Genomic DNA, 17557 nt, shown 5'->3' with positions numbered 1-17557 from the left:
AACTCTAGGCGAATAAATTTGACAGACAACATGTAATGTCGTAATGTTGTTTTTCTGGTCATTTTATGTTGTTAGGTTGCCTTTTCATTGACATTTATTCCGGATCTGTTTTGAATTCTGTAGACATTCATGCACATTAATTTATAAATTTTATAAATTTATAATAGTTGACCAGTGTGGAGGACTCTTGATATCAATGTCTCTTCAATCATGACTAGATCAAACCAAATACTTTAAAAATTGCATGGTATGGGGTACATTCTGCATTATTCCCGAATTATAAAGAGCAAATACACACACTGGTCATTTCGAATGTAACAAAAGTATCCAAATAATTTGACACGTTTTTCTGTGGACTTTAACATTTCGAAGAAGCACATTGAAAATTGCAACTATACATGTCGGTTTAGTACAAGAAAAGTATACATGTACTTGCATCTTATCGTTTAAAATATACAAACCCACACGTTCGACTCAAATCATAATTGACAAGGATTGTCAGTTTTAATCCCAGTTAGATTTGCTTTAAATGCTTTGGTTTCAGAGATATACGCTAAAATCTACATTTTGCCCATTTGTCCTATTTTTAACAATGGCGGCCATCTTGTTAGGTTGTCCGTGTCACTGTCGATGGTTCTCTCCTATCACTCTGGCTTTCTTCATCAACACAAATCTGGTCGCCGTGAAGTAACCAAAAGTGCCCAATGTCTCGTTAAATACCAATCAATCAATTATAAATATGCATGTGCAAGACATCCACAAATCTATTTCAGATCATTAAATTCGTTGCAAGTGAATTCTGCACTAAAAATGCAGGTAAGGGTTCAATGAGCCTTTAGTTTAATTATATTTCATTATCATAACATACACATGAAAGAGTGAAATATTGGCATTCCTCTAATATCTAATATCAAGCCAAACGTGCTGGTTAGTTTTTCTGTTATATTTATCTACAGCCGAAGCATAACAAGATTTGTCACGAATTATAAAACCTATTAAATGAAGTGTTTCGAACTGAGAAAAAAATTATATTTTTATTTTAATGAGCATAATAAATTAAGCGAGGATAATAAAGAAGTGATCTGGATTGATTCCTTTGGAATATTATATTTGAAATATATTTGTAATAAAGACAAATCCATCTATAGCAAGAGGCAATGTTCTAACTTTAAGGAGTGAATGGTTGGATTGCTGTTAAAGTTTCCGTGGCAGATATTTAAACTTTTATTATAATATGAATCCCGTTTGTGCTGACAGGCTCAGCAGGATTTTTAATTGCTGGTTCGCCACCAGTACGAAGAAAGGAATGTAAGTATCCCTAGACTTATTAGTTTCCGTCCCTGTCGATCAGTCAGTCGTTGTTTCCGTTACTCTTAAATACTTCCAATTTAGCAGAGACGCAGCAATTTAAATAATCAAGTCTGTTTCGTCCGCCTATGATCTCCCACTCGGGATGTGAATACGCTATCACGATACAGGCTCGATCATAGAATTGACAAACGTGTATATGCTGCAACGCTGAAATAAAAAAATAAGTCAGCTTAATTGAATACAAGAACAAAGCAAAACATAAACTAAACACTTAGCCAACCACAAAATATGTTCACATGAAAGCTAGGATACTCCGAAAAAATATCATGCATATTGTCCTATACACAGTATGAATATATTATGATTATATTTTCAAACATTGTCAATATAAGAGCTTAAATCGATAATTTTGAGAAAAGTAATGACACAAGATGTTGATTTTTAAAAAAAATCTTAAAGCTATATTGAACAAAAATTTGGAGAACAACCAATGTACACCATATTTCTGAAGAAAATATTCTAAAAGAATTTGAAAGTTTGAAAATAAAGTTACAACTCTTTTTTTTAAGACGTTAAACTATAAACCGAGAAAGCCCCGCTTTGGAATATTTTCGGTAATGCAGATTGTCTCAGTTTCGGTTCGAGTCCCGCTGAGGGAACGATAAAATATAAACTTGAAAGTATAAATGCAATTATAAAGTTGTTGTGAGAAATATAAGACGTAAAAGGTATACATAAATGTGATCACTAGGGTTTTTAAAGTGCTCATTCTTTTTATGACAAAATTACAGCTAACTTTTTGATGAAAATTTAAGTGCCGATATGCATATTCAATAGTCAATATAAAGACCATGCGGAATTGGAGAGCCTTTTTTGGAAGATACAAACTCGTAATATTTCATTAATATTCATAATAAGACTCAAAATAGCAAAATGTATGCACTTATATAGGAGGAGAAACGATTAATTGAAAGAAAAGACAGAAAGGACATTAACTGAATTTATAACTGTTACATAATAAGTGAAGTGTTGAGTAAACCATAATTATGCAACACATGCACAAAAAAGACAACAACACACTTTTCTTCACGACAGACAAACGTCACAGTAAAAATTATGACGATATAGCATCAACAATTCATAATATATAGTTATAAGAGGATGTGGTATGAGTGCCAATGAGACAATTCTCTCATACAAGTCACAATTTGTAAAAAGTAAACCATTATAGGTCAAAGTACGGTCTTCAACACGGAGCATTGGCTCACAACAGCAAGCAAAAATACATCTATTAATCAATTCAAACGGGAAAATCAACAGTCTAATTTATATAAAAAACGAGAAACGAGAAAGACTTATGAAACACATCAACAAACGTCAACTACTGAACATCAGACTTAGAATGTAAATCTTTTATATTCATTTGATAAAATTTACTGTTTGCAATAGCATAAATTGTTCTAAAAAATAAGGATGTTCTTGTCACAAGCAGAAAACCCTAGGTGTATTTGGCACAACCTTTTTCAACTTTTGATCCTCAGAGCTGTACAACTTTATACCTTTTTTTGACTTTCGAATTTTCATATCTGGGCGTCACTGGTAAGTCTTGTGTGGACGAGGCGCGTTTTTGAGTATTGAATTTTAAACCTGATGGCTTTTGTTATCTATTATTCATGTGTTTCTTTGCCTAATACGTTCTCCTATTTATTTGTATTGTAGTCCTGTATTATTATGTTGTCATTTTAATGTTATATTTAACAATGCCATTAAAGTGCGAGGTTTGGCATGCCACAAAGCAAGGTTCAACCCACCATTTTTTTCTTTAAAAATGTCCTGTACCAAGTCAGGAAAATGGCCATTGTTATATCATAGTTCGTTTCTGTATGTGTAACATTTTTACGTTGTGTTTCCGTTGTGTCGTTTGTTTTCGCCTATATTTGAGTGTGAGTTCACATTACTATAAGGCGTGTTATGGTACTTTTCTATCCCAAATTCATGTATTTGGTTTTAATGTTATATTGGTTACTCTCATCGGATTTTGTCTAATGCTTAATCCGTTGCTGTGTGTGTTACATTTTAATGTTGTGTCGTTCTCTTATTTTTAAAGCGTTTCCCTCAGTTTTAGTTTGTTACCCCGATTTTGTTTTTTGTCCATAGATTTACGAGTTTTGAACAGCGGTATACTACTGTTGCCTTTATTTCTAACTTATAATTAGGACAGGTGCAAACAAATGCAGCGGGTTTGAACGTTTTGATAGGTACCAACCTTTACCCTTATCTGAAACAATAATGTAACATTACAACATAAAAAAAGATAATTAATGTGTAATAACTTAAAAAAAAACTGTTTTTCATTGGGAATCTACCGTCCGAAAGAAAGACGTCGGTCTTTTCGATGTTTGTTTGGCGTCTGTTTGGCTGTACTGAAGCTACTTCTGTTCGGAAAGATTGTATAACTACATTCATGACAAATTTTATCACGCGTGAGAACTTTTATTTCCATAACGAATGGTCCTTTTAAACCAACTTAATCTCTATCTTATATAAGTCACTCTATGGCTGTATTAATACAATCAAATTATTGATCTCTAACTTATAAATACTGTGTGTTGGAAAACAATCCTATATATAAACATGTGTTAGTCATTGTGAACCTGTCAAGATAATAATATAATTTATAAAATGTAGGATTTAACAATTTTGTAGTTGGAATAAAACAATGGATAATCTAACAAATAAGGTACGTGATAAACTGTCAGGTTTTACCATAAACTATCAAGTTTTATTATTAACTGTCAAGTTTTACTATAAATTGGCAAGCCTATTTTATTTGAATACAAACATTTACTGATCATTTATGCCAGTCTTTATTTTCCTGCTTCGTAATTGAAGACCATCGTTACTATTTTGTACTACACTGTATTTGAATGTAACTGTAGAAAGTGCAAAAAAAAAAAAAAAAAAAAACAAACAACATTTGAAAGATTTTTTTAACCTTAGATGCATACTGGAAAATAAATCCCAACTTCATTTTCCTTATGTTGCTTGTTGTTATTTCAATCTACACAGAATTAGGTCATGGATGTCCCATTTTCATTATATAAAGTATATGCACCTTGTCATGCCGTTTATATTAGGAATCTCTGCTTTATATGTATTGTTTAATATATTTCTTTTTTCTTTGTGATTTTTTCTTTTAGCCTTATATTTTCGGGTTTGTGGTTTCTATTCAACCTTATGTGTGATTCTTAAACTTTTGTCATGATTAATAAATTTACTAAAAATTTTGAAAACGAGTTTGATAATTACCATTAACATCCCTACAAACATATAGAACAAGGTCTATAATTTGAAATGCAAAATTTAATGTTTAAATACAAAATACATTTTTTTTACTTTATTTTACCTATTCATTTATCAAGCATTCAGCTCGGTTAAAATTGCATTTTAAAAATTTGATTGACGGTTCAATTACAGCTGATATTACAAACTTTATCTGATTTGAAATTATTGGCGTAAATCTTGGCTTTGCTTTATAACTTTGAACGTATAAAAAACAAAAACACGTTTAAAAACTCGTTTTGATTTATATTAAATAACAGTTGGAATTATATATATAAATCAAACACATGTTTTGGACAGATAAAATTGTTTTCATTGTTACAAACATCTTTAAATCAGTTTGTGAAAACTAAGTCTTGACAGACTAAACATGCTTTTTATTGATTTTCAGTAGCTGTTATGACCTATGGAATACCGTTTAATATTCTCCGTAGCTTCAGAGCGTAGGGATCAATTGATCTGAAGCAAGGGTTCATTCAGAGGTTTTTATTGTTTGCGTTAATAATATTTTTCTCTTGTCGATTGCCGGAAATTGTTTCCAATTTATCTTGTTAAATATGTTTTAGAGTGTTTGTAAAAACTGAATGTTTTCCCAGATGATTTTATTGATAGATAAATCTGGAGAAAACATTTTTACGTAAAGAACCAAGACTAATGTATCAAAGAAAAAAAAATAAGGACAAGAAACGAAATGATAAACAACTGACTACGAAATAAAAATGGCAAAAAAAACGTTGCACGAAAATAACCCTTTGCCCCCTCTACGTAACACAACACACAAAAAACCAGACTGACCAACACAACTATTTCTTCAACATACATGTAGTTAAAAGTTGTACATTATGGTAATGTTAAGTCTGTAGCATTTGTGTTTGAATACAAAAAAAAAAACAACATCCAATATTTTTTCGAAAAAAAGAGACTTGTTTCAATGATGTAATCAAGTTAACCCTCTTTGATTATATAAAATGAGATCATGTAATATGGTATTAGCATGTTTTGGAATTGGATGCATGCTAGTTATCAGTAATCTAACAATTGATTGTAGTTCTATAGTTTCAGCTTTCTAAGCTCTAAGTTTTATGTAATAAGTTAATTTTCGATATTTAATATTTGCATGGTATTATTCTGTGATTATTTAATTCACATAGACATGAAATTGGTAATGTCTTGGGATTACACAAGAGTTTTTAGACACATTTATCGATTCGCTATGGTATCGGGTCGTATCGATGGCTTTTAACATGATCAACGCAAATACATTTCTAACTAGTGGCATATTTTATCACGAGGTTGTTTGCTGTTCATGTTGTTGAATACTCAGTTTTATGCACTTTGAATATCCGTTTATTTCATTTGTTTTCTTTTTAAACTAGAGTTTTTGTCATCTTTCTGTGACTGATGATATGATATCTCCCTTGATCTATTAGTACAAAAAAAGCATATTTTACATTATTTCAGTATTCAACTTTGGTCACAGTTGTGGAAATTTTAAAATGAAGACACTAACAGTTCGTTAACAAAACATGAACATCCAGTGTGCTAATTGTCTTCCAACATAAAATATAACGGTTCGCTAAAACATATTTTCCGTTATCTATGACTCTTCTGTCAATGACAATGTGTTTTTTTCTAAAACAATAACTATACTTTTTAACTTAAATTTCTTTGAACCCTCAAATTGACAATATTTTTTTTTTGTTTCTTTTCAACGTTTCGTTCTACTTTATCTTACATTTATTGATAGTTGTGTACATGAAGTTTTAGAAAAGGACGAATAAGTATCCATTTACAGTTCACAGTGAAATATATTGACGCGTTTTAATATCTAATAACACACCGTTTTAAGTATTTTTTACATTAAAGATCAAACGAGCTAGATTTATAAATAACATTGTTCTTTTGACATAAATATGTGATATCCGTACAAGAAAATTATTTTCAAAGCAATAAGATTGATTTTCAAGATGATATTGCTATTATTTATGAATCATTAGAATCATTTTGTCATTAAACATCTCAAATTATCACTCTCTACTAGAGAGTTCGATCGACAATAAACAGAGCGTTAAGCTAATTTCACAATGAATGATTTTTATAAAAATCTTTTCATTTGTGACAGTTCAATATTTCATTAAAGTTTTTCTATATATAATTAAGCTTAATGATTTGTTTTCTCCAACTCTTTCTTGTTTTTTTTATCCTACTTTATTTTGTCAAAAGTCAGACATTTAGTTTAATCTTAAATTACATATATATCATGCATTATCAATACACCCTCCCCCCGAACAATTTTGGACAGGTTTCTAGAATATAACTTTGGCGTATATGGTAAATGGCGAATTCCGGTGAATAACAGTTACTATATTGCCTTCCTACGAATTGCTTCAATAGATTGACAAAAGCCCCTTAATATCCATAAGCTGCAGTTATCGACTAATGATCTTAATTCATTCATCGGTTATGTAATATCACCAACTAATAATAGTTGCAGGCAGTTAATTTTATCCCGTTAACATTACTGCACTTTGAATCATATCAATTTATCTCAATGAACTATAGATAAAAGGAAAACAAATACCAGAAATTGTTTGAATTCATTTACGACCTTAAATTTCACTAATTGTCATTGTTTGTTGTGTACCTTGGGTGTTTGATAAAAATCCATCTTATGCTTTCAAATACGCTACATTGAATTTGCTTGATAAATGTAGGTTTGAAACACATACAGCTACTGTTAAAATATCGTGACACATGCATACTAATATCCGTGGGAGGGACCAATAAACCTTTATCAAGTACACAAGGGACCAATAAACCTTTATCAAGTACACAAGGGACCAAAAGATTTGAAAGCTAAATCATTATAAAACGTTTGAGAGCACAGCAACCAATAGGATATAAACAGAACAGTTGAAAATATCAAAGGTCAATATTACTTGAGGGAGATGTAACCCAGTTTTAGTACAATTGATAAATTTATAATCAGCTTTGGCTAATGATATGACCTGGAGAAAAGAATGCTTTAAGATTGCCATCATGAATTACTCTGATAGTTTTGCATAGAGTTGCCTTCATGAGATTCTCTGATAAAAGGCATAATGCTGCCACCATAAATTTCTCTGATCATTTGGTCTATAGTGCTACGGCTGAAAATTTCTTGGATCGGTTAGCCTACAGTGTGTCGCCATAAATTTCTCTGATCGTTGGGTCTAGTGCTGCCGCCATCAATGTAAACCAAGGGGTGTTTGCGCTCTTAAACGTTCGACTTCTTTTCTTTGTACTGCTTCGTCCTTGCCATTCCGTTATCGTAACACAATGCTGATAATAGTGATCAATTATAAAAATTATGACAAGTAATTACATAATAATTTGCCTTTCATACTCTTAATCTTTTGAACGTCGATCTTACAATGATTATTGAAACACGTTTCGGCAAATCTGTAAATGCTTTTTAACTAAACATATTTAATATGACACAGTTTGTTATCAGAATGTTCTATTGAAATTGCAATAGAATAAAAACCATTATTAAAAAAATATGTAACACAAATAGAAGCTTCCAGCTCATCTCGCGTTAGGTGGTTAATGTAAAATCCACAATTGTGTTAAGCCATTAAAGTTTGATTGTTAAGTAAAGCAACACACATTAGATAAATAGAAATAGGTATAAGAAAACAAATGAACATACTACTATCCACGTTATTTGTACTGAGGCGGATAGCTGTCTCTTTTGCAATTATACCACACCTCCTTATTATTAAATCATAATTAGGAGTTAAATTGATTTATCTTTCTTGTGAAGTTTACTGAAGCAAAAGGCACTTTAAAGAAGTAAGAAGTGCCGAAATTAACTGAAGCAAGATGTACTTTAGAGAAATAAGACTTGCCAATAGTAAAAATCAGAATTACGTAATCAGAAAAAGATACCTAATTAACTTCTTATGAAATGAAAGCAAGTGAAAGAATTTTAGTTGTATTGCGCATTTAAAGAGTTACTGTACATTAAGATCATTTGTAGATAAGCTTATTTTACAATTGAAGAAGCTTGTCATTTTTGTTTGAAACTAGACGAAAGACCACCTGCAAGCTACTTCGGTAGTTTTTAACATTATTTGCAATTAGGAAATTTTAAATAACTCTTTCTTTGTAACTTAAATATATATATCAACATTTCGTCCTTGTTACCACACTTGAGATATGCGAACAGATGTTCAAAACAACTACACCACAGAATATTCTCAATCAATATCAAAATATTTAATTGATTTGCTTTTTTGCTTTATATGTTTTTATTTTTTTCCTGGTTTTTGATATTCGTCATTGAAGTTGCATTTAATTTTCAAATATGAAATGTTCTTTACAAATCAACAACTTAACCTGAATAGTAATACTCGAATCCTGGTCGATATTTATTTCTGTTTCTGATTTCTAAAATCTCGAACTTTAAATAAAAACAATTTATTTAACCAGTCATTGTTTCCATTATAACAATAGCAATTCAACTTCCTTCATTTTTTTTCTGTAGGTAGTAGAGTAGCAAAACTAAAATTATTGACAAAACAAAAAACTCTGACAAGCGATTTATATAAACAACTCTTCATGTATCATTGTCAGCAATGAATTTGAAGCCTAACCTTTTAATATGTGTATTTTTTCAGAGATGGTCAAAAAAATATCAACAAGACGGTTCTAAAATATGCTACTAAAATACGAATTTCATCCCGACAGCTTAAAATTTTCTGGAATAAATGTGGATGAGCTTTGTCTTTTGATAGGTATTTAGTTGATTTGTAATTCAATGCCCGCCATAGCTATTCAGTTAAATTCTCTTTTCAATAAAGATTACCGGACACATAGAAAGTACTTGAATATCCCACTTTTGTGACAAAAGAATACATTTGAAGATCATTGATATTCTGTTCGTGCTGTATGATAAAATAGAATTCAGTTTATTATCTGGAAATTCCTTGCGATAGAGTTCACAATGATGGAATTGGAATAATTCTAAGACCGAATTTATTTCTAAAATTAGAATGAAAGGAAGTCGCTAATATATTTCTATATCTTAAAGTATAACAGGAAGTGCTACGTCAGAAAATACGACGGCGTACACACGGACTTAAACAAATCAGTATCATATGCAATTGTCTATTTCAATCGCTCATCAAAAAATACTTTTTATCATGTTTTTTTTTTGTTTGGTCTTGCTTGCGACGAAAATATAGGGATCATACATTTCGTCGGCGTGGTCAAATTAGTATGCGGCTAAAATGATTTTTGACATATCGTTTTCAAGCCAAGAGATAACTTCTAAAATAATTTTATACTTTTTCCAACAGCTTTCCACATTTTACTGAAAAATATTCTTTTAGGCTGGTAACATCGAAACACAGTCTTGAGTTGAATGTTTTCAGACATCAATGATTTTGTCAAGTTTACTTGGAATTTCATGAAACTTTGCGAGAACTGTCGTAATGATATAGGAGAAACATCACGAGCAATATAATGATTCACCATAAATATCCCTATAAAGAAATTTGTTTTTTTTTACCAACAAAATCAAAAACAGTCTTGGTTTTAATAACATAATTTTCCTTTTTTGTAAACGGCCAAAAAAGAATTTCAGGAAACTTCTATTGTTAAGAGATGTCATGTTGAGTAAAATATGAATCTAACCTTCCATAAATGGACTTCGTGTAATTACTACTTTAGCTGTATTTAGCAAAAATTTTAGGAATTTTGTTTCCTAATACCCTTCAACTTCGTACTTTATTTGGCCTTTTTAACGTTTTTTGATTCAAGCGTCACTGATGTGTCTTTTGTATACGAAACGCGCGTAAATACAAAATTTAATTCTGGTATCTATGGTGAGTTTATCTACAAACACTGTGTCGATGCCACTATTGGTGGAGTTAAATTCCCCGAGGGTATCACCAGCCCAGTAGTCAGTACTGACATGAATTATCATTGATATGGTCATATTTATAAATTAAAAAAGAGGGACGAAAGATACCAAAGGGACAGTCAAACTCATAAATCTAAGACAAACTGACAACGCCATGGCTAAAAATGAAAAAGATAAACAAACAACAGCACACACGACACAACATAGAAAACTAAAAAATAAACAACACGAACCCCACCAAAAAACTAGGGGTTATCTCAGGTGCTCCGGAAGGGTAAGCAGATCCTGCTCCACATGCGACACCCGTCGTGTTGCTTATGTGATAAAAAATCCGGTAAATGGTCTAATTACGGTAGGTCACATTCATGAAAGGGAAGGGGATTGAAGTTACGACGTAAGGAACATATCCGTTATCTAACTGTTTATAAAATATTGATTTTTTTTAAATACTAAGGTTTTTCTACCCCAGGAACAGATTACCTTAGCTGTATTTGGCAAAACTTTAAGGAATTTTGGACCTCAATGCTCTTCAACTTCGTACTCACTGATGAGTCGTTTGTAGACCTAACGCGCGTCTGGCGTCAATTCATTATTTAATCCAGGTATCTATGAGGAATTAATTCATATATAATATTTTGCTGCCAAAAAGAAGGTTTGTTGTTAAAAATTTAAAATCTTAAGAACTGTGTCAAACTTTTATTAGATTTAAAAACAAAATATTTGAAAAAAAAAAAAAAAAATCATAATCCCAATCAAGAGTAAGCAAGCTGTGAGAAAATATATTCTTTTTGATGTTCGGGGGTCTCGGTACTTTTCTAAGTATGGATATAATATTGATGCATTCAACATAACATACTTATTCACTAACGAAAGCAGTGGCAAACAAAACACAGGATTCCGCTTAACCCTGCATTTTTGAATAGTCCGGTGACTTTGATGAAGTCGCAACATTTTCTTATTATTTTTCTGGATTACTTATTTGTAGGTCCAATTTACTGACATTATTTTTCAAATATGTAATGCAGATTTGCATTTTATGTGTTATTTTTGTCTGAAATGATAAAAAGTGTCATTATTATGGTTTTATTAAAGCAATTTGTACAAAAACACGAAACAAGACGTTATAGATTTAATATACAATGTAATACGCTTTAACGATAAAAGTGATAACCCCGGTTTCTTTATCGAACATATTAAGGAAAACAAAAAAATCTGGTTTTACTTGAAAGCAATTGCGATAGTCAATTTAAAGCTGATGATTCTATTAAGCTTTACTTCCCACGTATGTCTATAAGAATTACGGGTTCACTTCACTTCATATATTTGTTACTACATCATCATATGGTTCGTCAAACCTCTAGTTCTGTTGTGAAGTGATAGTCCATTTAAATGTAATACTAAAAACATTATATTATTGCCAAAAAGATGACATACATATTGTCGGTCTCCATTTTTTGTGTTTACGAAACTCAGCACGGAACGTAGGTGTCTCACCCTGAGTGATTTTCATTTAAAACATTTAAAGAAAATGAGATATAGGCTCCAATTTTTTTGCTGTAATTATTTGCAGATCATCATTAAACTTTCTTTCAAACTTTTCGTTAATGTATTTTTAAATAACAAGGGGGAAAGGTTATGTATGGTTTTTCATTAGATTAGCTTTGCGCTATTGTAAATTATGTTCGAGAGAAGTTCATTAAATGCTATTAAATTATAGGAAATTACGAAAACACGATCACGTTCTCACACCATTAATCAAAATGAGCATTGCATCATGTTAATGACTTAGAGTTGAATGATCCTTCTTGAAAATTGGAAATTGTAACTGTCTGAAAAACAAATTAGCAATCAGTGGATTACAGTTCAGATTTTATGATATTCAACGTTCTATTCAAGTTGATAAAATTTAAACAGCAAACATCATTTACTATATATATTTGAGAGGCGAAAAATATAAAATAAACATTCAAACTCAAAGTTGAAAAATAAACTGAAATAGTCATTACTTGAAAAGGAAAAGACAAACAGGCAAACAACAGTACTCAAAATTACAACTACAGAAAACTAAAGACTGAGAAACACGCAACCCACCAAAACTGGGGATGGGCTGGGTGATCTCAGGTGATTCGCGAAGGTAAGCAGATCCGGATCCACATTTGACGCCCGTCGTGTTACTCATATTAGTACAAGCCCGGATAATTTCTAATATAATTCATTGAATTTAGAATACGAAGAAGTGTGTGCTATATACATAATTGACCATTGGTTTGAAGATGTATCCATACTAGCCGTATCATGAATTGTTTTTTTCCATGTGATCTACAGATTTTCTTTGAACAGTTAGAACCACCTAGTATATTACATAAATATATATGATATGGTTTCTTATGAAACAACTGTCTACCGGAGACCAACATGGAGTAGATGTTAGCAAATGGATGTCACCATACGGCCTCCAATAATGAGCAAAACCCTTAACAAAGGTGTATAGTATGATCACTATGCCTTGTTGGAGTAAGAAATCCATCATAAATCTCGATCGGAAAAAATAAATTGAAAGTAGAATATGTACTGTAAGTGTTTATATAAACCTGTAATAATTTCAATGACAATCTCATGTCAAAGGTTCTACAAAAGAGTACAACAAAAAGTTTGAGAACATAACGATTGGTCTGATTTCTGAGTAATTTAATGAATGATATTGACATCATTAAACATGATATTGAATATTAATTTTTATATATTCTTTTCTTTTCAGACGGTAAATTACTCAGCAGCCATGAATTTGTCTGACGTTCAATTTTTTAACACTATAAACTTTTCACTGGAACAGTACCTACAAGTAACAGCAGATCTCCAGTCAGAATCCTGGTTTGAAGACACAACTCAAGGGATATTTATTATGATATTCAGTCTATTAGTGGTCGTTGGATTTACCGGAAATTTATTAATGTGTTGCGTGATCATACGGAAACACGTCAAGTCACGACAGAATTTGTTCATTTTAAATTTAGCCGTTTCCGATATCTTTACATGTGTTTTTAGTATTCCCTTTACAGCAGTTAGACTTTTAACGAAAAACTGGCCTCTGGGAGACATTATGTGTAAACTTGTTCCGACACTTCAGGCTGTGTATGTATTCGTTTCAACATTTACAGTTTTAGGAATTGCAATTGACAGATATTATGCCATCGTCCAGTGCACAAGTAGGTCGTCCAAAAAATCTAACTTGATATATGCTTTTCCTACACTGTGGATGATATCATTTGCCTTAGCTCTGCCAATGTTTATTTCCCATGGCGTGGAAACAGTAGAAGTCATTCCAGATCATCAAATTCATTTACATTTTTGTATGGAGAATTGGAGGTCACAATCATTTAGACAGTTTTATGCTGTTTTGATATTAATAATACAATTTGGGTTGCCCTTGATAGTTGTTGGAGGTCTTCATATTCTTATTTGTAAATTTATGTGTTTGAGACTAAGACTGCAACCAGCTTGTTTTAGCAACAGTCAACGAAAACAACCAAGAAGTGTGATGCGTCATAGAAAAAACGTTATTCTTTTAACTGCAGCCTCTTTGTCATTTGTTGTCACGTGGTTGCCATGGGCTATTATAAACCTACTGGCAGATGTGAATTATAAGATTTTTGAGGGAGTTGATTTTTTATTATTACATACAATAACGCATGCATTTGCAATGCTCTCAGTGTGCATAAACCCTTTAGTTTATGGTTGGTTTAACACAGCCATTAGGCGTGGGATCGAGATTATGATATTCCAGAAGAATTATGGTCTTGAACAATCGACAAGATTTACAACAGTCGGAACAGACAGAAAATCATCAAAAGTATAATATAATTTGTTCAAATAAATTGTGATAAAAGTTACTCTTTGTTGTTTTACAATGATATTGAATATTATAATCCCTTAAATCATAACTATTCTATATTCGACAGTTTATTTTTTTCAAATAAAAAGATAAGATAATGTTTCCATTAGCAGGTCCCTATTTCCATTCCAAATCCTGCTGAGTGTTACTTATAAGTTCTATATAAGGCATTTAGTGAAAATAATGAAAGAAATATAATTTCGATTAATTCAATTTAGAACATTTTGTTCCATTTAAATCTTTAGAAAAGAATTAAGAAGGGTTTTGCGGAGAATACGTTCCTTCTAATTTTTTTTTAAAGATATATTGAAATTAACAAACAAAAGTATTCCAACTTCAATTTAACACAGCAGTTCGATTTCTAAAGAATGGTCCATCAATATAACACAATAGTTCTTATATGACATACCACATCTTAATGGTTTTCTATTGATGAAGACTGTACGTTGCCCGCTAGATGACATTTGGTTATCTGTGTTCAACTTGTCTCCTTTCATTCATAAAGACGATTAATTGAGAAATAAATTTAACAAAACAAAAAGCTAGGAAAGTCATTGATAAAAATGATAAATGATACAAAGGATCAATAAGTAACTAAACAAACGAGACTTAAAAATGATGAAAATACATCTACATCTGGTAGCGTATATGAACTTATCTGATAAAAGTTTAACATATGGATTCATACGTGAGGGATATTAATGTATGATGCCGGAAATAAAACAACCATTTTGCATTCCCAGGTGACTGCTTACTAATGAAAATGAAAACATATCAACATCTCGAACAAAACTAAAAATCTTCCACAAAAAATACATATATAAACCGCGGTGCGTTGTTCTATTCGTTACAGAACCAGAACGTGCATAGATCAAACACTTACAAGAACATATTTACTGGTTTCAATAATTCAAAAAGACTTCCTGTTATTCCATCAACAACGAATGAATCAAACCAGATCATACATATATTGAGTTTAACATATTGAATCTGCTTGAAAGAATAATGCACATAACAACAACACGAAAATAATAGCACAAAAATGTTTATGAAATTGATAGCATATCCCCTCAGCCTTAATTAAAAATGCATGGGATAGGGAAGCACATGTCTTATACCTCATTTGATTCATATGATAGACTTTACGATATCATTTCCCTGATGCAACATAATAAACACAAAACGAAATGTGATGGAATACAAAAGAACCCTCAAACTTGATCATTTTCCTAAGCTTGGGTTTCCTGAAAGCAATCATTAGTAGGGTTGCTGTTTACAAGAAACCAAATATATACATGTTCTTAATAGTTAAGTTGGTGTATGATTTTGTATGCCATTAAGATTTGGTTTTGAGTGTTATATGTTGCAACTGACAAAATGGGAAATTGACATGTGGAAAAGCTGAAATAACAACTTGTCCCCCCCCCGTGAATATTCCCAGCTCATTGATCAACCCTTTTGTTTAAGTATGTCATATCATTCATATGTTATTTTTCTGTCATTAAAATTTTAGTTTATCTATTATGTATGTCTTTGAAAAATACCAATGTCCCCCGCCAAGAAGCTATAGAGGGTCGTATACAGATTTGGTAATTTTATTTTGAATTAAGGATTTTGTATGTTTTTCAAATTCGTCATTGATTTAGTTTTCAAACTTGGTTTTTATGAGCAGCTAGTGAGTTTTAGGTGAACGAAAGTCTGACTTTCTAAATTATAATGCTGTTATTTTTGATGAGATCTTATATAAAATTTTAAGAGATTTATAACAGTTCGATATTGATAGTGTAAAAAATACACCTTTCTTTTTTCTCTATATATAGTAAATAAAATTCGGTAAACATTATCTTGAACATATGTATTATATTTTGTCCTCAGGGGAACTTTCGTGTCTTTGCTATATGATATATATTGATATGGTTACATTTATAAATTAACTGTTTACAAAATATTGAATTTTTGAAATGCTAAGGCTTTTCTACCTCAGGCATAGATTACCTTAGCTGAATTTGGCAAAACTTTTAGGAATTTTGGTCCTCAATGCTCTTCAACTTCGTACTTTATTTGGCCTTTTGAACTTTTTTGGATTCGAGCGTCACTGATGAGTCTTTTGTAGACGAAACGCGCGTCTGGCGTATATACAAAATTTAGTCCTGGTATCTTTGATGAGTTTATTTAACAGACCGAATGAAGGCAACAGTAGTACACCGGTGTTCAAAATTCATAAATCGGTTGAGATAAACCAAATCTGGGTAACAAACTAAAACCATGGAATATACATTAACTATTAGAGGAAAACAATGAAGCAACAAGAACAATGAACTGCAACAAAATCCAATGCAAACATACATTGAAACGAACTATTTGATCACAACTGCAATATTCCAGACTTGGTATAAGACATTTTAAAGAACCCAATGGTGGGTTTAGCTTAGTGTTATGGCTAGCTAAACCTCCAGCTGATATGAAAATGTTACAAAAATATCACTATACGTGACAGAACTAATAACACAAACACACACTAGAACACTCATCACAGAGAAAACACAAACAAATAATATGATAGTCGACACAACATGCAATCTGCAGAACAACAACAAACATTTTCCATCAACGGCAAACAGTACAGGACATCACAAACATTGACGCACTTAGGTATCGAATAAGTAATCTTGAATTTCAGACAATTATTTTCACAATATACGTTCCCCAATGTACATTTGGTTAGTACACTAATCGAGATGTACAGTATAAAATTGAGAATGGAAATGGGGAATGTGTCAAAGAGACAACAACCCGACCAAATAAAAAACAACAGCAGAGGGTCACCAACAGGTCTTCAATGTAGCGAGAAATTCCCGCACCCGGAGGCGTCCTTCAGCTGGCCCCTAAACAAATATATACTAGTCCAGTGATAATGAACGCCATACTAATTTCCAAATTGTACACAAGAAACTAAAATTAAAATAATACAAGACTAACAAAGGCCAGAGGCTCCTGACTTGGGACAGGCGCAAAAATGCGGCGGGGTTAAACATGTTTGTGAGATCTTAACCCTCCCCCTATACCTCTAACCAATGTAGAAAAGTAAACGCATAACAATACGG

The 17557-nt window shown here is 31.6% G+C and overlaps 1 protein-coding gene across 1 annotated transcript; it reads left to right on the top strand.

The window, feature by feature from the left end:
- The first annotated feature begins 3925 nt into the window (after positions 1-3925).
- LOC143070738 (neuropeptide F receptor-like) lies at positions 3926-14451 on the top strand. The gene is made up of 2 exons (XM_076244912.1): positions 3926-4051; positions 13320-14451. The coding sequence occupies exons 1-2, from the start codon at positions 4031-4033 to the stop codon at positions 14415-14417; spliced, it is 1119 nt and encodes a 372-aa protein (XP_076101027.1). The 5' UTR covers positions 3926-4030; the 3' UTR covers positions 14418-14451.
- Positions 14452-17557: the final 3106 nt, after the last annotated feature.

This window comes from Mytilus galloprovincialis, chromosome 4 (genome assembly GCF_965363235.1).
Source record: "Mytilus galloprovincialis chromosome 4, xbMytGall1.hap1.1, whole genome shotgun sequence".
NCBI classification, from domain to species: Eukaryota; Metazoa; Mollusca; class Bivalvia; order Mytilida; family Mytilidae; genus Mytilus; species Mytilus galloprovincialis.
Note: the sequence above shows the minus strand (reverse complement) of the source record. Positions and strands in the feature narration are given on the sequence as shown.